A 22,202-nucleotide genomic window follows, 5' to 3' on the forward strand; every position below is an offset into this window, starting at 1 on the left:
CAGTCACACTCACATTTTGGCCACCTGAAGCCCTCCAGTGTGTGAGAGAGGCCAGGCGGGGGCAGACATGTGCTTTAGTTAAGGGAGCAGCTGTAAGAGGACACACTGCTGTGGGACACTTCTGTCAACAAGACGTGAAAGTGCCACCTGCATGAGTAGAAGCACGTCCACTTTGGGCCGATCCAGGAAAACGTTGCTACTGTGATCTTGAATCAGGTAGGACCGTTTGGCTTCACTGCAAAGCAAGAGCAGGTTTTTCCATGACGACAGTTAAAAATAACTCCCAGCAGGAAAGTGTTTTGCTTTGACACCGCTTGTACATGTGCACTTTTGTCTTATAGGACGAAAAGCACATTTTCTGTGTATTTATATTTACAGCATTATGTTTTCTGGTTAGGGTTTGTTTTTGCTGAAAAGCTACGTCTATGATGCTCAGCCCCAACAAATATTTCAGGCTTCAATTCTATTAAAAGTCTAAACTACAGTAGTCCCTCGTTAATCGCTGATTTTGGTTGGTTTCAGGACATGACCACAATACAATAATTAATTTTATTCAATCATTAATTATACAAACCCCGTTTCCATATGAGTTGGGAAATTGTGTTAGATGTAAATATAAACAGAATACAATGATTTGCAAATCCTTTTCAACCCATATTCAGTTGAATGCACTACATAGACATTTGATGTTAAAACTCATAAATTTTTTTTTTTTTTGCAAATAATAATTAACTTAGAATTTCATGGCTGCAACACGTGACAAAGTACTTGGGAAAGGGGATGTTCACCACTGTTACATCACCTTTTCTTTTAACAACACTCAATAAACGATTGGGAACTGAGGAAATTAATTGTTGAAGCTTTGAAAGTGGAATTCTTTCCCATTCTTGTTTTATGTAGAGCTTCAGTCGTTCAACAGTCCGGGGTATCCGCTTCATAATGCGTCACACATTTTTGATGGGAGACAGGTCTGGACTGCAGGCGGACCAGAAAAGTACCCGCACTCTTTTTTTACGAAGCCACGCTGTTGTAACACGTGCTGAATGTGGCTTGGCATTGTCTTGCTGAAATAAGCAGGGGCGTCCATGAAAAAGACGGCACTTAGATGGCAGCATATGTTGTTCCAAAACCTGTACGTACCTTTCAGCATTAATGGTGCCTTCACAGATGTGTAAGTTACCCATGCCTTAGGCACTAATGCACCCCCATACCATCACAGATGCTGGCTTTTGAACTTTGCGTCGATAACAGGTTCGCTTCCCCTTTGGTACGGATGACACGATGTCGAATATTTCCAAAAACAATTTGAAATGTGGACTCGTCAGACCACAGAACACTTTTCCACTTTGCATGAGTCCATCTTAGATGATCTCAGGCCCAGAGAAGCCGGCGGCGTTTCTGGGTGTTGTTGATAAATGGCTTTCGCTTTGCATAGTAGAGCTTTAACTTGCACTTACAGATGTAGCGACCAACTGTATTTAGTGACAGTGGTTTTCTGAAGTGTTCCTGAGCCCATGTGGTGATATCCTTTAGAGATTGATGTCTGTTTTTGATACAGTGCCGTCTGAGGGATCGAAGGTCACGGTCATTCAATGTTGGTTTCCGGCCATGCCGCTTACGTGGAGTGATTTCTCCAGATTCTCTGAACCTTTTGATGATATTATGGACCGTAGATGTTGAAATCCCTAAATTTCTTGCAATTGCACTTTGAGAAACGTTGTTCTTAAACTGTTTGACTATTTGCTCGCGCAGTTGTGGACAAAGGGGTGTACCTCGCCCCATCCTTTCTTGTGAAAGACTGAGCATTTTTTGGGAAGCTGTTTTTATACCCAATCATGGCACCCACCTGTTCCCAATTAGCCTGCACACCTGTGGGATGTTCCAAATAAGTGTTTGATGAGCATTCCTCAACTTTATCAGTATTTATTGCCACCTTTCCCAAATTCTAAAGTTAATTATTATTTGCAAAAAAAATAAAGTTTTGAGTTTGAACATCAAATATGTTGTCTTTGTAGCATATTCAACTGAATATGGGTTGAAAAGGATTTTCAAATCATTGCATTCAGTTTATATTTACATCTAACACAATTTCCCAACTCATATGGAAACGGGGTTTGTACATCAAATCATTTCATATCTTTAACATAAAAACCTGTTTATGACCTTCTCAATATGTTTTTCAACATTATGTGAGCCCTCTAGTCATGAAATCACCGCCCCTTAAGTCACCTTTACACAATTTTTTTTTTTTGTAATCCAGTATAGTAATGCTGGGGACGGCGTGGCGCGGTTGGGAGAGTGGCCGTGCCAGCAACCTGAGGGTTCCTGGTTCAATCCCCACCTTCTACCAACCTCATCACATCCGTTGTGTCCTTGAGCAAGACACTTCACCCTTGCTCCTGATGGGTCGTGGTTAGGGCCTTGCATGGCAGCTCCCGCCATCAGTGTGTGAATGTGTGTGTGAATGGGTAAATGTGGAAGTAGTGTCAAAGCGCTTTGAGTACCTTGAAGGTAGAAAAGCGCTATACAAGTACAACCCATTTACCATTTATAACCCATTTAATGCTCCCTGAGACTGAGCCAATCAGTGGCCACAATACTGAACACCACGCTCTGATTGGTTGTTCTTTTCTATTGTCCTACTACTACTGTAGTATTTATATTTTTAGTTTATTTAGCCATGTTTATTCTTGAAATTGTTTAATGTACTGACAAAAAAAAGAATGCTTAAAAAATATATACCGTATTTTTCAGACTATAGTTTTTTTTCATAGTTTAGCGAAGGGTGCGACTTATACTCAGGAGCGACTTATGTGTGAAATGATTAACACATTAGCGTAAAATATCAAATAATATTATTGATCTCATTCACGTAAGAGACTAGACGTATAAGATTTCATGGGATTTAGCGATTAGGAGTGACAGATTGTTTGGTAAACGTATAGCATGTTCTATATGTTATAGTTATTTGAATGACTCTTACCATAATATGTTACGTTAACATACCAGTTGGTTATTTATGCCTCATATAATGTACACTTATTCAGCCTGTTGTTCACTATTCTTGATTTATTAGGGCCCGCATGGCCCATTGCAAAAGGACTCCCGAAGGGAGTCCTTATGCAATGGGACATAAGGACCTATTGAATTTGTAAGGTTTTATTATTATTATTATACCGGCCGCCTCTTTGAGCTGCAATTTGACCCACTTAACATGCTTCAAAACTCACCATATTTGACGCACACGTCAGGACCTGCGAAAATTGCCTTTTGATAAAAAAACCAAACCCCAAAAATAAAGATTACGCTCTAGCGCCCCCTAGGGAAAACAAAAACTAGACTGCCTGTAACTCCCACTAGGAAGGTCGGAGAGACATGAAACACAAACCTCTATGTAGGTCTGACTCAGACCTAGCTTTCATAATAGTACATTCTCGGGCTAAAATCAACAGGAAGTTGGCAATTCCCCCTTCAAGACAAAAAAGTACTAAAAACGGTCACTTTTGCCTCTTTGAGCTGTAATTTGACCCCCTTAACATGCTTCAAAACTCACCAAACTGAACGCACACATCAGGACTGGCCGAAATTGCGATCTAATAAAAAAACCTAACCCCAAATTTAAAAATTGCGCTCTAGAGCAATTTTTTAATAAAACGGAGAAAAAACTGCTCCTCGGAAGAAAAAAAATGACAAAACTGCCTGTAACTCCCACTGGGAAGGTCGGAGAGACATGAAACAAAAACTTCTTCGTAGGTCTCACTTAGACCTACATTTCATAAACTGACACCCCCCAGCAAAAAACCAACAGGAAGTTTGCTATTCCCCCTTCAAAACAAATTTTTTGTAAAAACCGGTCACCTTCCTTCAAAAACTATCTCCTCTGAGCGCGTTTGTCGTTTCGGCTTCAAACTAACATAGGAGAGAGATTAAACCCTTGTGTATAAAATAACAGAACAGCTTTTTAATACCTGCTCCGGTTTTGATTTTATGACCCTTCAAAGACCCGCTGCGCTGATGCTGCTGCGCTGCTGTTTTTTTAAGATGGCTGCTTAAAAGCAGGAAGCACCAACGTGCCCACACAATGCAGACAAGGTAGGTACACTAGACAAAAGTATTGGGACACTTCAGACTAAAAGTAGACAAAAGTATTGGGACACTTAGGACTAGCACCTGCCAAATACGCGGGCCCGACCAATGCTGCTTGCAGCTTTAATTTTAAATTGCCTTTCAAATGTCTATTTTTGCTGTTGGCTTTTATCAAATACATTTCCCCAAAAAATGCGACTTATACTCCAGTGCGACTTATATATGTTTTTTTTCCTTCTTTATTATGCATTTTCGGCCGGTGCGACTTATACTCCGGAGCGACTTATACTCCGAAAAATACACTATTGTTTTGGGTATTTTTTGTTTGTAATCTTCATTATTTACTTCAAGTTATTACAGTATGTCTCTATATACATATTTATCTTATTTTTTTAAATACATTTTGGCCAAAGGGGGCGCATTTCAATTTCTTACACACACTTGTTATTTCATATGTTGGCCAGAGGGGGGAGTACTTCAAATTTTCTTACACACAAATGTCTATTCTTGGTGTTGGGTTTTATCAAATACATTTCCCCAAAAAATGAGACTTATACTCCAGTGCGACTTATATAAGGTTTTTTTCCTTCTTTAATATGCATTTTCGCCCGGTGCGACTTATACTCCGGAGCGACTTATAGTCCGAAAAATACGGTATCTAAAAAAAAAAATCTACAATCTGACGAAGCCGCGATATCTGAGGCGCGATTTGGCAAGAGACGACTGTACATATGTATAAAGTAGGGCTGTCGAAATTATCACTTCAATGCAGAATAATCCATCAATCCAATACAACTATATTCTTAAAGCACTTGAAAAATAAACAGTGGACCAAAGTGCTGTGTTCTGTGTGTATATATATATAATAGAATAGAATAGAATATCTCTTTATTGTCATTGTACATTGTACAACGAAATTGTAAGCAAAACTAATTTAGTGCAAATTCATAACGCATAAGAACATAGATAAATAGATAAAAATACATCAAAATACCAAGCACACAGCTCACATGCACAGTCATTATTGTCTTGTGTTCAGCGACACTATTGCTCTTGGGTAAAAAGTGTTTACCTGTTTAAGATATAATAAAAGGCACAGAAACTAACAATGGCAAGATACAGCTAAAACATCTGAGACAAACATATATAAAAACTAAAATAAACCACTTTAAATAACATTGGATCAATAGAAAAACTAATAACTACTAACTAATAAAATACTATATGATAAGAATAACAACTTTAAAAAATGCCAAAGTTATTGTTATTAATCTGATTTTGTAAAAATTAACCCATATGTGGCGAAGAGTATTAAAATTCCTGAAACGTGTCTGGCAATATACTGGTAGTGCATTTTCTGACAGGCTGGTGAAACAAATAAAGTCAAAATGGAAGATACTCAACACCACTTTGGGAAGTTTGAGTACAAAAAAAAAAAAACATGACATCTGTTAAACTCGACTTCATGTTTCCATGCAGGGACAATACAGCATCTGAATACATTTTGATGCTAATACATTAGCAATAAGGTAAAGTTATCCACGTTTCCTAGTGCCTTTAATTTCCAGTCAATAAATAGTTTATTGTGCACTAGAGATGTCCGATATTATCGGCCGATAAAAATAATATTGGAAATTATTGGTATCGGTTTCAAAATTATCGGTATCGGTTTCAAAAAGTAAAATGTATGACTTTTTAAAACGCCGCTGTGTACACGGACGTAGGGAGAAGTACAGAAGACACTGCCTTTGCGTGTCGGCCCCGTCACATAATATCTACGGCTTTTCACACACACAAGTGAATGCAAGCCATACTTGGTCAACAGCCATACAGGTCACACTGAGGGTGGCCGTATAAACAACTTGAACACTGTTACAAATATGCGCCACACTGTGAACCCACACCAAACAAGAATGACAAACACAATTCGGGAGAACATCCGCACCGTAACACAACATAAACACAACAGAACAAATACCCAGAAACCCTTGCGGCACTAACTCTGCCGGGACGCTACAATATACATCCCCCGCTACCCCTACCTCAACCCCTCCCACCTCAACCTCCTCATGCTCTCTCAGGGAGAGCATGTCCCAAATGCCAAGCTGCTGTTTTGAGGCATGTTAAAAAAAAGAATGCACTTTGTGACTTCAATAATAAATATGGCAGTGCCATATTGGCACTTTTTTCCATAACTTGAGTTGATTTATTTTGGAAAACCTTGTTACATTGTTTAATGCATCCAGCGGGGCATCACAACAAAATTAGACATAATAATGTGTTAATTCCACGACTGTATATATCGGTATCGGTTGATATCGGTAATTAAGAGTTGGACAATATCGGATATCGGCAAAAAAGCCATTATCGGACATCTCTATTGTGCACCGTTTAAAGGAAGTGACTGTATATTTTGTATTAATAGTTAGCCAATCCTGTTATTATCAAACTGTATTGCAACATGGCGTGGCACTCACCTCTCAATCATTCTTTATTTTAGAATGGAGACTAGCCGTGAAAACAACTGTGGGACAATCTGTCTGAAGTATCTGCTCATTGTGTTCAACATTCTTTTTTGGGTAAGTTCATCTCTGATGGATTCTTTGAAAATGGGGGTGTCCCCATCCGATAATTAATATCAAATATAGGTCCAATATCAGCACTTATAACTGCCTGCATGTAAAATCAATGATACAGTCCTGCAGCGCATTTACATGTGCAATGCTGGACAGCCACTTAACAGCTTAATGTCCTCCAATAAGCACAAGTTATTTGGTTTTTTCTTTTATTTTAGTGGTTATTTGTGAATGGTAAACATTGTAAGCTATGGGCTACTACACTGCAAAAAGTCAGTGTTCAAAAACAAGAAAAGAAAAAATAAATAGGGGTATTTTGCTTGAACTAAGCAAAATTATCTGCCAATAGAACAAGAAAATTTGGCTTATCAAGACTTTTCAATACAAGTCAAATTAGCTAACCTCAATGAACCCAAAAATACCTTAAAATAAGTATATTCTCACTAATAACAAGTGCACTTTTCTTGGTAGAAAAAAAAAAAAAAAAAAAAATTAGAACTTTTTTCTCAATATGTTGAAAAATATTCTTAAATGAAGTAAATGCTAGTGCCATTATCTCATACTTGCCAACCCTCCCGGATTTTCCGGGAGACTCCCGAAATTCAGCGCCTCTCCCGAAAACCTCCCGGGACAAATTTTCTCCCGAAATTCAGGCGGAGCTGGAGGCCACGCCCCCTCCAGCTCCATGCGGACCTGAGTCCGCTTTCCCACAATATAAAGAACGTCTACAGTAAAGCAGTCCGTCTGCCGTAAACAGCAATGTTGTGACACTCTTAAACAGGACAATACTGCCATCTAGTGCATTTGATGAAAGCACTTTTGTGCGTGCCACACAGCAATGCATCATCAGAGAGGGTGTTCAGCATGGTTAGAAAAATAGTGACAGAGAATAGAACAAGGATGGACAATTCAACCCTTAACTCAACAATGAGTAGATGAGTGTTGTGTGTGTGTATATGTGTAAATAAATGAACACTGAAATTCAAGTATTTCTTTTATTTATATATATATATATATATAGCTAGAATTCACTGAAAGTCAATTATTTCTTATATATATATATCCATCCATCCATCCATTTACTACCGCTTATTCTCTTCGGGGTCGCGGGGATATATATATATATATATATATATATATATATATATATATATATATATGAAATACTTGACTTGGTGAATTCTAGCTGTAAATATACTCCTCCCCTCTTAACCACGCCCCCCGTACCCACCCCCCACCTCCCGAAATTGGAGGTCTCAAGGTTGGCAAGTATGCATTATCTTGACATAATGATATGCGCTCGGCATTACATTTCTTGAAACCAGCAAACTTATACTAAAAAGTAGTTTATTGTTCTTAATGGAAAGGCAACAAGGCAATCGCTTGTGTGTGTGTGTGTGTATATATAATATACCATACCAACTTTATATACACACGAAAGCCCGGCCCCCATCCATTTTTTATTTTTTTTAATTGTAATTTTGAAGAATTTACCTGAATGTGCATGAACTATTTCTGTTCAAAATAGTTTGAAATGTTAAATGTTTAAATATTAACTGTCAGTTTACTGTACTGTGCCAACTGTACTACTATATGAGTACGTATTTTCTATTGTTTCATTGAAAATAAAACAGCAAAGTCCATTTGGCTGTCATCTGTTTTAATTATGAGACACAATTGTGTAAAAGTCATGATTTTTTATTTCATGCTTGAAATAAGAAATGATGACTTTAAAAAAGTAGTTTTATACTTGTGAGTGTTGATGACACAGCTTTGCAACAGTTGATATTCTAGTTTCAAGCATGTTTTACTCAATATAGGTCATCAAATCTCAGCAACAAGCTGTAATATCTTACTGAGATCATTTAGGACCATACTTGCCAACCCTCCCGGATTTTCCGGGAGAGTCCCGAAATTCAGCACCTCTCCCGAAAACCTCGCGGGACAAATTTTTTCCCGAAATTCAGGCGGACCTGAGTGACGTGTCGACTGCCTGTTTTCACGTCCGCTTTCCCACAATAAAACAGCGTGCCTGCCCAATGACGTTAAAACTGTAGAATGATCGAGGGCGAGTTCTTGGTTTCTTATGTGGGTTTCTTGTTAGGCAGTTTCATTAACGTCCTCCCAGCGCAGCAACAACACACAACAACAGCAGTCACGTTTTCGTCTACCGTAAAGCAGTTCGTCTGCCGTAAAACAGCAATGTTGTGACACTCTTAAACAGGACAGTACTGCCATCTACTGTACATGCATATGTGACAATAACATCTACGGCTTTTAAAGAGTGCACAACTGCGCACACAACAAGGAGACGAATCAGAATGCATCATCAGAGAGGGTGTTCATCATGGTTGGACAAATAGTGACAGAGAATAGAACAAGGATGGACAATTCAACCCTTAACTCAACAATGAGTAGATGAGTGTTATGTGTGTGTATATGTGTAAATAAATGAACACTGAAATTCAAGTATTTCTCTTATTTATATATATATGTATATATATATATATATATATATATATATATATATAGCTAGAATTCACTGAAAGTCAAGTATTTCTTATATATATATATATATACCGTATTTTCCGCACTATAAGCCGCGCCTAAAAACCACACATTTTCACAAAAGCTGACAGTGCGGCTTATAACCCGGTGCGCCTTATATATGGATTAATATAAATATTTATTTTCATAAAGTTTCGGTCTCGCAACTACGGTAAACAGCCGCCATCTTTTTTCCCCGTAGAAGAGGAAGCGCTTCTTCTTCTACGGTAAGCAACTGCCAAGGTAAGCACCCGCCCCCGTAGAAGAGGAAGCGCTTCTTCTTCTACGGTAAGCAACCACCCGCCCCTGTAGAAGAAGGAGCGCGCGGGTATTACGTTTCATTTCCTTTGTGTGTTTACATCTGTAAAGACCACAAAATGGCTCCTACTAAGCGACACGCGTATAACGCAGAATTTAAACTTAAGGCAATAAGTCATGCCGAAGAACACGGAAATAGAGCAGCAGCAAGAGAATATAACATAAGCCGGCCATTTTGGATCCCGTATTCGCCCAACTTTTTAATTCGGACACCGAAGGAGAAGAATTCGAGGGATTTATGAATGAAGAATAACTTCAGAAAGTGAGCGTTATGTTTATTTTGTGTGTTGTGACATTAACGTTCGAGCAACATTAAGTTATTGATGTTGATGTTATTGCTTTGCACTATTTTGAATTTTACTATGTTTGTGATTGCACATTTGCACATTACCGTACATTTTGGGAGTGAACAGAGTTGTTAGAACGCTGGTTTTTAATATATTATTAAAGTTTGACTGACCTATCTGACTGTTTTTTTGACATTCCCTTTAGCGCAGTTAGATGCGGCTTATAACACGGGGCGGCTTATAGGTGGACAAAGTTTTGAAATATGCCATTCATTGAAGGTGCGGCTTATAACCCAGGGCGGTTTATGGTGCGGAAAATACGGTATATGAAATACTTGACTTGGTGAATTCTAGCTGTAAATATACTCCTCCCCTCTTAACCACGGCCCCGCCCCAACCACGCCCCCCATCCCCCCACCTCCCGAAATCGGAGGTCTCAAGGTTGGCAAGTATATTTAGGACCAAAACCCTTAAAACAAGTAAAATACTCTAACATAAAATCTGCTTAGTGAGAAGAATTATCTTATCAGACAGAAAATAAGCAAATATCACCCTCATTTGAGATATTTCATCTTACTTAGATTTCAGTTTTTGCAGTGTGCACTATTGATTATTTTCTCTGTCGGTTTATTTGACAGTGAGGCTCAAAGAGGAACAAAGCATTAAATTTGGGGTCTTCTTTCAGCTGGCTGGTGGTGCATTGGTGGCCGTGGGTGTGTGGACTGTGGTGGAGAAGAGTGACTACATCAGTCTCCTCGACTCTGGCTTCTACTCAACATCTGCTTACATCCTGATCGCTGCCGGGGTCATTGTGATCGTGACTGGCATCATCGGATGCTGCGCCACCCTGACGGAGAACAAGAGTCTTTTGATTGTGGTGAGACTGCGTACGAGAAAAATATGTATTTTTGTATTTCACTCAGTCACGTGGAAGCAGACAAAAAAGGGCTGTTCTAAGTTCTGTTTACACACACACACACACAGGTCTGTAGGGGATTCAACGTTAATCCTGAGTGTGAGTCCCTGCAGCTCACTACAGTAACTGTAGCTGTGATAGTCAAGTGGCGTGTCGTTAAACGTTTACATTTAGAGTGTGACTAATGACACAGGAATGAGGAGCATGACAAGCGGCCGTGTGCAGCAGACACGCAGACGCAGCCAGAGGATACATGCACTGTAATACAGACGATAATGGGAACCACCTTAGTGACCTTGTTACTATGGCAACAGATGAACAACTTCCTGTTGGCTTTTTTTTTTAACTAATACCGTATTTTTCGGACTATAAGTCGCAGTTTTTTTCATAGTTTGGCCGGGGGTGTGACTTAAACTCAGGAGCAATGTTCCCTCTAAGGTGCGCGTCTGTGCAATTGCGTCAAATCTATGCCACGCACAAAATCAAATAAAACTAGAGCACAATTTTGGAATTTGGGGTTAGGTTTTTTTATTAGATCACACTTTTTGCCAGTCCTGATGTGTGCGTTCAGTTTGGTGAGTTTTGAAGCATGTTAAGGGGGTCAAATTACAGCTCAAAGAGGCAAAAGTGTCTGTTTTTAGTACTTTTTTGTCTTGAAGGGGGAATTGCCAACTTCCTGTTGATTTTTGCCCGAGAATATACTATTATGAAATCTAGGTCTAAGTCACACCTACATAAAGGTTTTTGTTTCATGTCTCTCCGACCTTCCTAGTGGGAGTTACAGGCAGTCTAGTTTTTTTTTTTCGTAGGGGGCGCTAGAGCGCAATTTTGAGTTTTGAGGTTTGGTTTTTTGATAAAAAGTTTTGCCGTATATTACTGATGTGTGTGTAAAATTTGGTGAGTTTTGAAGTATGTTAAGGGGGTCAAGTTACAGCGCAAAGTTGCGGAAGAATAATAATAATAATAAAACCTTACAAATTCAATAGGGTCCTCTGTCCCATTGTAAAAGGACTCCCTTCGGGATTCCTTTTACAATGGGCCATGCGGGCCCTAAAAATAAGCGCATAACAATTTTCGACACGACAGAGAAAAGAGTTTTCGTCATCATTGTTCAAATATTGTAACGTCTGTCGTGACGCTTTGAGGACATGAATTCTATTCATCACTTTACTGAGCAAAACTCTTTATTGTCGGCCATAAACACATCACCAAAACATTAGTAAAAAAATGATATCTAGCAAAAGTGGTAATTTTCTGCAGTACAAACCAGACAAAAAGCAACTTTATTATATCAACAGCAGCCGCTCTCTCTTTCTCACTTGCGCCAACACTTGCACATATGGCACTTAGCCAGTGATGCGTTTACAGCCACACAAAAAGTCGGACAACTCCAACACCACGCATAAAGTGCAATTTCAGGTGGTTACACTATGATTTACCAATCAAATGTGTGCTTATTCTAGTGTCATTTATTAGGAATCTTCATTTATAAATATTAATCATGAAATGCTGTTAGTATACAGGTAAAAGCCAGTAAATTAGAATATTTTGAAAAACTTGATTTATTTCAGTAATTGCATTCAAAAGGTGTAACTTGTACATTATATTTATTCATTGCACACAGACTGATGCATTCAAATGTTTATTTCATTTAATTTTGATGATTTGAAGTGGCAACAAATGAAAATCCAAAATTCCGTGTGTCACAAAATTAGAATATTACTTAAGGCTAATACAAAAAAGGGATTTTTAGAAATGTTGGCCAACTGAAAAGTATGAAAATGAAAAATATGAGCATGTACAATACTCAATACTTGGTTGGAGCTCCTTTTGCCTCAATTACTGCGTTAATGCGGCGTGGCATGGAGTCGATGAGTTTCTGGCACTGCTCAGGTGTTATGAGAGCCCAGGTTGCTCTGAGAGTGGCCTTCAACTCTTCTGCGTTTTTGGGTCTGACATTCTGCATCTTCCTTTTCACAATACCCCACAGATTTTCTATGGGGCTAAGGTCAGGGGAGTTGGCGGGCCAATTTAGAACAGAAATACCATGGTCCGTAAACCAGGCACGGGTAGATTTTGCGCTGTGTGCAGGCGCCAAGTCCTGTTGGAACTTGAAATCTCCATCTCCATAGAGCAGGTCAGCAGCAGGAAGCATGAAGTGCTCTAAAACTTGCTGGTAGACGACTGCGTTGACCCTGGATCTCAGGAAACAGAGTGGACCGACACCAGCAGATGACATGGCACCCCAAACCATCACTGATGGTGGAAACTTTACACTAGACTTCAGGCAACGTGGATCCTGTGCCTCTCCTGTCTTCCTCCAGACTCTGGGACCTCGATTTCCAAAGGAAATGCAAAATTTGCATGGTTGGGTGATGGTTTGCGGTGCCATGTCATCAATTTACTGGCTTTTACCTGTATTTGATAAATACTAATAAAAATACATTTTTTACAAACAGGAAGTTGCAGGAATGTACACATGATCCCCTGCTTACATCTCATTGTGCAACATGTGAATGTTTTAATGGGAACTAAATGCAATGTCTGAAAGGGGTACACATTATTTCCAAAGCAGGACCTCCACCCAGACAAACAATACAAGTACACAGTTCATGAAAAACAATATGTGTTGTTATTGTCATTGTAAGTGGGCCTAAACACTTATATTAGAAAATAACCTCATGGAAATGACTGCTGTCATTTGATTATAATAATAAGAGAATGTTGTCTGTCTATCTGTGTTGGCCCTGCGGTGAGGAGGGGACTTGTCCAGGGTGTATCCCGCCTTCCGCCCGAAGCAGCTGAGATAGGATCCAGCACCCCCGTGACCCCGAAAGGGACAAGCGGTAGGGAATGGATGGATGGATGGAGATTGAAGTTGTTATTTAGTCAGGTTTGGGACATGTGTTGGGACAATGCTCAGGGACTTTTTGCCTTTGCTCACACACATGAACAATTAGAGGGAATATTGCTCAGGAGCGACTTATGTGTGATATTATTAACACATTACCGTAAAATATCAAATAATATTATTCAGCTCATTCACATGGCCGGTGCGACTTATACTCCGGAGCGACTTATACTCCGAAAAATACCGTACTAGTAATGCCTTTAGATATTTTATGACTGACCCGCTCTACTTGTTGATATTTTCTATCTCTCTTGCAGTATTTGGTCCTGTTACTCTGCGTGTTCCTGCTGGAACTCATTGCAGCAGTCATGGCCTATATTACCTACCAAGAGGTGAACTCTTTCATGAGTGCTAAACCCTTTCAATTCCAGACTTTACGTAACTGCCAACATATATAGTGGTGGTCAAAAGTGTACGTACACTTGTAAAGAACATCATGTCATGGCTGTCTTGAGTATCCAATCATTTCTACAACTCTTATTTTTTTGTGATAGAGTGAATGGAGCACATACTTGTTGGTCACAAAAAAAAAACCATGAAGTTTGCGTCTTTTATGAATTTATTATGGGTCTACTGAAAATGTGAGGGTCAAAAGTATACATACAGCAATGTTAACATTTGCTTACATGTCCCTTGGCAAGTTTACCTGCAATAAGGCACTTTTGGTAGCCACCCACAAGCTTCTGCTTGAATTTGTGACCACTCCTCTTGACATACTTGCCAACCCTCCCGGATTTTCCGGGAGACTCCCGAAATTCAGCGCCTCTCCCGAAAACCTCCCGGGACAAATTTTCTCCCGAAATTCAGGCGGAGCTGGAGGCCACGCCATAATGTGTCACATTTTTGTGTTGATTTATTTAGATTATTTTGTGGTTTGAATTCGTTTTTGTAGCTGTCATTACACATTTATCAGTATTCACATTGGTCAGTAGGGGGCAGTAGGGCGTTTCTTCCCAATTGAATGCTATCACCTGCAGACCGGAAGTGTCTTGTCATTCTGATGAGAGCGACCAGTCTGTGAACAATTGAAACGTCCTGTGTGCTTTTTCCTCCTGTATAACAGGTTAGTTTTGGTGAATCAACTCACTGAATAATATCTATGTGATCTTTATAAGTTTAAGTACACATTCTGATGGTGGAGCCTAACTCTAAAGTGTTTGTGAGTTGTAGTTTGTATTTGTGAATGAATCCAGTGTACAGCTGCAGTAATCAATACAAAATGGCGACGTGAGTACGCAATGTTTATATAGGAACTTCTGATCCTAATTCAGACTCACAAATTAGAGCTCCCGTTTTCTTATTGATTTTATAATGTATATTTGTATAATGTGTGTGTTCTGAAATAGTGACAGAGAATAGAACAAGGATGGTCAATTCAACCCTTAACTCAACAATGAGTAGAGGAGTGTTATGTGTGTGTATGTGTAAATAAATGAACACTGAAATTCAAGTATTTATTTTATTTATTTATATATGTATATATATATATATATATATAGCTAGAATTCACTGAAAGTCAAGTATTTCTTATATATATATATATATATATATATATATATATATATATATATCTTAACCACGCCCCCTGCCCCACTCCCGACCCCGCCCCCCACCTCCCGAAATCGGAGGTCTCAAGGTTGGCAAGTATGCCTCTTGACAAAATTGGTGCAGTTCAGCTAAATGTGTTGGTTTTCTGACATGGACTTGTTTCTTCAGCATTGTCCACATGTTTAAGTCAGGACTTTGGGAAGGCCAATCTAAAACCTTCATTCCAGCCTGATTTAGACATTCCTTTATCACTTTTGACGTGTGTTTGGGGTAGGGGTGTAACGGTACACAAAAATTTCGGTTCGGTACGTACCTCGGTTTAGAGGTCACGGTTCGGTTCATTTTCGGTACGGTAAGAAAACAACAAAATATACAATTTTGGGTTATTTATTTACCAAATTTGCAAAATCTTCCACCAAAAATATTTTTCTTAGTGTAATATTTGATGTGAAGTAATGGGAACCTTGGATAGGTCAATAATTCATAATAACATTGATTTTGATTCAATATTATGTTTTGAGCAATGACAGTTTGAAAGAAAATAAAACAGCTTTGTTTTATTAGTCAACATTGCAACTTTTTCTAAATTACATTTCATCTTTAAGCTTTTTTATTTCACTTTTGTTATGTTTTTGTTTATTTTAATAGTATTTTTAGAATGTGCCGTGGGCCTTTAAAACATTAGCCGCAAATGGCCTCCGGGGCACACTTTTGACACCCCTGCTATAGATAATAAAAAATTAAATGTGATAAATCTATGGATAAAAAGCAGAGCCTGGCGACGCATGCGTGTTTATCATAACTCTCTCTCTCTCTCTCTGTCTCTGCCCCTCCCTCACCAATGCTGCTGTTTGTTTTGTTTTTAACCCCTTCTTAACCCTGAACGTACATTGAAAATACACGCAACCCTAACTCAAAATGCCGGACATTTGAGGCATTTAAGAAACCGCCCTGACAGCTCTGCAAAAGAGGACATGTCCGGTGAAAAGAGGACTTATGGTCAGTCTATCGTAGCGCTGTCGCTGCTAGCATGCCGTGTGTTGTGCCTCAGTGTGCATTGTTTACACAACGTGCGTTGCGCTACTTAATATGTCCGTGTGGAAACTCGTTTGGTACACCTCCGAACCGAACCGGAACCCCCATACCAAAACGGTTCAATACAAATACACGTACCGTTACACCCCTAGTTAGGGGTCATTGTCCTGTTGGAACACCCAACTGCGCCCAAGACCCAACCTCCGGGCTGATGATTTTAGCTTGTCCTGAAGAATTTGGAGGTAATCCTCCTTTTTCATTGTCCCATTTACTCTCTGTAAAGCACCAGTTCCATTGGCAGCAAAACAGGCCCAGAGCATAATACTACCACCACCATGCTTGACGGTAGGAATGGTGTTCCTGGGATTAAAGGCCTCACCTTTTCTCCTCCAAACATATTGCTGGGTATTGTGGCCAAACAGCTCCATTTTTGTTTCATCTGACATCACATGGACAAAGATAAGACCTTCTAGATCATGGGTGTCAAAATTGGCCCGCCATGTAATTTCACCTGGCCCTTGAGGCGATATCAAACTAACACTAGAGCTGGCCCGCCGATTATATACAGCGGCCGTGCCGCGGTAACACCGCATTCGCCGCTAATTCTCATACTTGCCAACCCTCTCGGGAGACTCCCAAATTTCAGTACCCCTCCCGAAAATCGTCACGTCCGCTTTTCATCCAGTCCAACAGTGCTGACCCAGTCACATAATATGTGCGGCTTCTGCACGCACACACAAGTGAATGCAATGCATACTTCATCAACAGCGATACAGGTTACACTGAGGGTGGCCGTATAAACAACTTTAACACAGTTAGAAATATACGCCACACTGTGAACCCACACCAAACAAGAATGACAAACACATTTCCGGAGAACATCCGCACCGTAAGACAACATAAACACAACAGAACAAATACCCAGAACCCTTTGCAGCACTAACTCTTCCGGGACGCTACAAGGTGTGTGTGTGGGGGGTGGTTGGTTGTAGCAGGGGGTGTATTTTGTAGCGTCCCAGAAGAGTTAGTGCTGAGTTAGGAGCTTCTCCTGTTTAAGCGGATGTGACGACAGCTCGTAGAGGACGTTGAAGGGAGTGGCTTTGAGGCATACTTGCCAACCCTCCCGAATTTTCCGGGAGACTCCCGAAATTCAGCACCTCTCCCGAAAACCTCCCGGGACAAATATTCTCCCGAAAATCTCCCGATTTTCAGCCGGAGCTGGAAGCCACGCCCCCTCCAGCTCCATGCGGACCTGACTGAGGACAGCCTTTTTTCATGACGGGAGGACAACAGGGTGACAAGAACTAAATCATCCAGACTAGAGATAAATTGTATTATTATGTTTATCTTACCTAAAAATAAATATATTTATTAATTTAAAAAAAAAAAAAAAATACATTTTTACTATATTTTGCTAAAAACATCAAAATTAATTGTATTTTTATTTGTATTTTTTCCTGACTCCTTATTACATCCAGCCATAGAATTATACATTAAAATAAACATATTTGAAATAATTGATTTTAAATCATCATAATAATTCATTTAAAATGACCATATTTAATTATTAAAATAATTGCTTGTTTATCAACAACTTTAGCATTTTTTTCATTACATTTTGAAACTCTCTGAAGCCAAGTTATGTTATTGTCCTTAATATTTATTTATGCAAGTTTGAAGTATCAATTATCTAAACACAGTTTTGTTTGCATATTTTCAGGATGTAGATATATATATATATATATATATATGTATGTATGAAATACTTGACTTGGTGAATTCTAGCTGTCAATATACTCCTCCCCTCTTAACCACGCCCCCAATCACGCCCCACCACACCCCCACCCCCCACCTCCCGAAATCGGAGGTCTCAAGGTTGGCAAGTATGCTTTAAGGCACGCCCCCAAGACTATGGTCCGGGTGGAATACGAGATATAATGACTGATAAACACCTTCGTTGGATAATGAAGGTTGCCTCAGCTCAAAGCCTGAGCCCCGACAATAATGAAGTAGCATCCAAGAAAAGATGTCAGGCACATCAGATTAGATCAGTGTGTTGCAAACTGAGCAGTTTAAAGTCCTGAATGGTTGGTTTATTCATTGTTATTTTATTTTCAAATTTATTAGCCTGTGGAAAAAGTTAATGTTGATATTTACCTCAGAAGGCTGCAAATAGAAAAGAGGCATCCAATTTTTATTTAAATTGTATTTGATATGCCATTGATGTTTTTTAATTATTATTATTATTATTTGAAACTGGATTTTGCATGTCACTATAAAGTTATGTACCGTAAGCCTTGCTTGTTCAATATTCAATGCACAACTTGTTTGGGTCCCTATTAAAAGGTTCATTTGTTCAACCTTGGCCCCCCTGTTCTAAAGGGAAGTTCTGGAAACTCAAGACAGCCATGACATTATGTTCTTTACAAGTGTATGTAAACTTTTGACCACGACTGTAGTTTTACATGCCACAACTTTAAAAACATTTTTTGCCATGCATGTTTTTTTTTTTACTGCTTTCTATCATTTGTGTTCATTTTTTATTTACCATAGGACTGCCTATAAAATACTGACCGCACGTACCTTTATGCACATCTGCATTGGGCGTGATGTTCAATTTTTTTCTCACTCCTGTCTTTCTTCCCCTATTTTTCTTTGCTCCAGTGTTTCCCTTTCTGCCATCAGGTAAATTGCAATTTCATATCAACATGCTGTGACACGTTGATATGAAATGCTTGAACTGTAGCACTTCAAGTCAGACATCTTTTAAATTGTGCGAGTTCCAAAGAACTTCAAGACATCCTGTTTTGGATTTTGTGATGTTTAAATAAGAATATTGTTTGTGAGCTAATGTGTAGTGTCTGCTTCACAGCTGGATGATGCGCTGAGACAGAACCTGGAGGTGACCATGCAGCAGAAATACCAACAACCAGGAGAAGACGGGGTCACGCATGCTGTGGACAAGCTCCATCAGGAGGTGTGCATGTGAGATGTTGTCTTCCTGTCATACTTGCCAACCTTGAGACCTCCGATTTTGGGAGGTGGGGGGTGGGGGGCGTAGTCGGGGGTGGGGCGGGGGGCGTGGTTAAGATATATATATATATATATAAGAAATACTTGACTTTCAGTGAATTCTAGCTATATATATATACATATATATATATATGTCTTAATAAGGTTATCCAAAAAATAGTGCTCGATACCGTAGTAGAGCGCAATATATGTATGTGTGTGAAAAAAAAAAAAAATCACAAGACTATTTCATCTCTACAGGCCTGTTTCATGAGGGGGTTCCCTCAATCATCAGGAGATTTTAATGGGAGCATTCACATACCATGGTTTATATAGGGCACAGAGTGGGTAGGTACAGGCTGGCGTAGGGGCGTGGTGATTGGCTCATGGGTTACCTAGGAGGTGTTTCCGTCTGTGGCGGCATGCTGTTACAATTTCGCTGCGCTTGTTGAGGGATGACAGGTCTGGACGGTAAATAATAAACAGTTTCTCTTTCAAGCATAGGTTGCATCTTTTATTACCACTATTGTAAGGTGTGCTGGATGCAAGAATTTGCCATGTTATTGAATATTCAACATTATTGTCTTTGAGGTCCCAAATGTGTTAGCTGAGTTCTGTGGTATTCCGCAGGTTTTGGTTCCTGAAAGAAGCCTTGTGATTGTTCAATCTGGTTTTGAACTCTCCCTCGGTTAATCCTACATATGTGTCGGATGTGTTAATGTCCTTGCGTGTTACCTTAGATTGGTAGACAACTGATGTTTGTAAGCACCCCCCGTTGAGAGGGCAATCAGGTTTCTTTCGGCAGTTACAGCCTTTGTTGGTTTTGGAGTCGCTCTGTCCGGGGGGCGACGGCTCATTTGCAATTGTTTTGTTGTGGTTTGAGATAATTTGTCGTATATTGTTCATACAGCTGTAGCTCAATTTAATGTTGTTCTTGTTGAATACTTTTCTTAGGGTGTTGTCTTTGGGAAAGTGTTTGTCAATCAGATTGAGGAATTTGTGTCCAATGTTAGTTGAGACGTTTTTGCTGTATATATATATATATATATATATATATATATATATATATATATATATATATATATATATATATATATATATATATATATAAAATACTTGAATTTCAGTGTTCATTTATTTACACATACACACACATAACACTCATCTACTCATTGTTGAGTTAAGGGTTGAATTGTCCATCCTTGTTCTATTTTCTGTCACTATTTCAGAACACACACATTATACAAATATACATTATAAAATCAATAAGAAAACGGGAGCTCTAATTTGGGAGTCTGAATTAGGATCAGAAGTTCCTATATAAACATTGCGCACTCACGTCGCCTTTTTGTATTGATTACTGCAGCTGTGCACTGGATTCATTCACAATTAGAAACTACAACTCACAAACACTTTAGAGTTAGGCTCCACCATCAGAATGTGTACTTAAACTTATAAAGATCACATGGATATTATTCAGTGAGTTGATTCACCAAAACTAGCCTGTTATAGAGGAGGAAAAAGCACACTGGGCGTTCGTTTCAATTGTTCACAGACTGGTCGCTCTCATCAGAATGACAAGACACTTCCGGTCTGCAGGTGATAGCATTCAATTGGGAAGAAACGCCCTACTGACCAATGTGAATACTGATGAATCTGTAATGACAGCTCCAAAAACGAATTCAAACCACAAAATAAAATAAATAAATCAACACAAAAATGTGACACATTATGGGTGGGTCACATATGCATGTACAGTAGATGGCAGTATTGTCCTGTTTAAAAGTGTCACAACATTGCTGTTTACGGCAGACGAACTGCTTTACGGGGGACGAAAAGTTGACTGCTGTTGTTGTGTGTTGTTACCGCGCTGGGAGGACGTTAATGAAACTGCCTAACAATAAACACACATAAGAAACCAAGAACTCGCCCTCCATCATTAGCTGTTTATATTGTGGGAAAGCGGACGTGAGAACAGGCTGTCAACACGTCACTCAGGTCCGCATGGAGCTGGAGGGGGCGTGGCCTCCAGCTCCGCCTGAATTTCGTGAGATTTTCGGGAGAAAATTTGTCCCGGGAGGTTTTCGGGAGAGGCGCTGAATTTCGGGAGTCTCCCGGAAAATCCGGGAGGGTTGGCAAGTATGCTTCCTGTGCAGACTCACCAACTTGACATTTTCACTAGACTTGATTTAGATTCAAAGTCAATTCTCACCGCTCAGTTCCAGTGCTGCGGGAGTAACAGTTCCTCCGACTGGAGATACAGCACTTGGATCCAGGCCGCGCAGGACGAGGAGCTGGTTCCTGTCAGCTGCTGTAAGACTCCCAGCAGCCTCTGTGGCCGCAGGGACCATCCCTCCAACATCTACAAGGTGGAGGTGGACACAGACGTCCTGGAAATGTACATCTCATAATGACACAAGTGTTGTTGCTCTTCCTGCACTGCCAGGGAGGCTGTGTTGGGAAGTTAGAGGACTTCATTCTGTATCAGCTCTACATTCTGAGTGGATTGGGCATTGGGATTGCAATTTTGCAGGTGAAGTCCCTCAATTTTTTTAACCAATATGACCAATTTCTCTTTTAAACTAACATTAAGCTTTATTTGTTTTTAATTTCAGCTTCTTGGAATGATGTTTACTTGCTGCCTTTACCAGAAGCTGGAAGATGAACCATACTGATTTTGGGAGTTTTTAAAAGCGTTGACGTGTGGTTTGAGACTTAAGTTATTCTTCAATCCTGTTGGACTTTTAAATCAACACAATATGCATACTTAAGATTCTGTTCTGCTGCTGGCCAGCACTTCACCGTGCAAAACATGATTTTTCTCATTATCATGTTAAAGATAATCATACTTGCCAACCCTCACGAATTTTCCGGGAGACTCCCGAATTTCAGTGCCTCTCCCGAACAACCATTCTCCCGAATTTCTCCCGATTTCCAGCCGGACAGCCTGTCGTCACATCCGCTTG

The 22,202-nt window shown here is 39.6% G+C and overlaps 1 protein-coding gene across 2 annotated transcripts; it reads left to right on the forward strand.

The window, feature by feature from the left end:
• The first annotated feature begins 77 nt into the window (after window positions 1-77).
• On the forward strand, window positions 78-22,202 carry cd151 (CD151 molecule). 2 transcript variants are annotated; one of them, XM_061969508.2, is made up of 9 exons: window positions 78-216; window positions 6,587-6,665; window positions 10,500-10,691; window positions 13,899-13,973; window positions 18,889-18,909; window positions 19,097-19,201; window positions 21,456-21,605; window positions 21,683-21,769; window positions 21,852-22,202. In XM_061969508.2, the coding sequence occupies exons 2-9, from the start codon at window positions 6,588-6,590 to the stop codon at window positions 21,909-21,911; spliced, it is 768 nt and encodes a 255-aa protein (XP_061825492.2). In that variant the 5' UTR covers window positions 78-216; window position 6,587; the 3' UTR covers window positions 21,912-22,202. The 2 variants fall into 2 exon arrangements, with proteins under 2 accessions (XP_061825492.2, XP_061825493.2); XM_061969509.2 differs by lacking the exon at window positions 18,889-18,909.

Source organism: Nerophis lumbriciformis, linkage group LG10 (genome assembly GCF_033978685.3).
Source record: "Nerophis lumbriciformis linkage group LG10, RoL_Nlum_v2.1, whole genome shotgun sequence".
NCBI lineage: Eukaryota > Metazoa > Chordata > Actinopteri > Syngnathiformes > Syngnathidae > Nerophis > Nerophis lumbriciformis.

Excerpts from the sequence above, each read along its gene's own strand:
- cd151 (XM_061969508.2), top strand. The coding sequence starts at position 6,588 with ATGGAGACTAGCCGTGAAAACAACTGTGGGACAATCTGTCTGAAGTAT. Across the intron at positions 13,974-18,888 it reads CCTATATTACCTACCAAGAG|TGTTTCCCTTTCTGCCATCA; the intron begins GTGAACTCTTTC and ends TCTTTGCTCCAG. Across the intron at positions 19,202-21,455 it reads TGGACAAGCTCCATCAGGAG|TTCCAGTGCTGCGGGAGTAA; the intron begins GTGTGCATGTGA and ends CTCACCGCTCAG.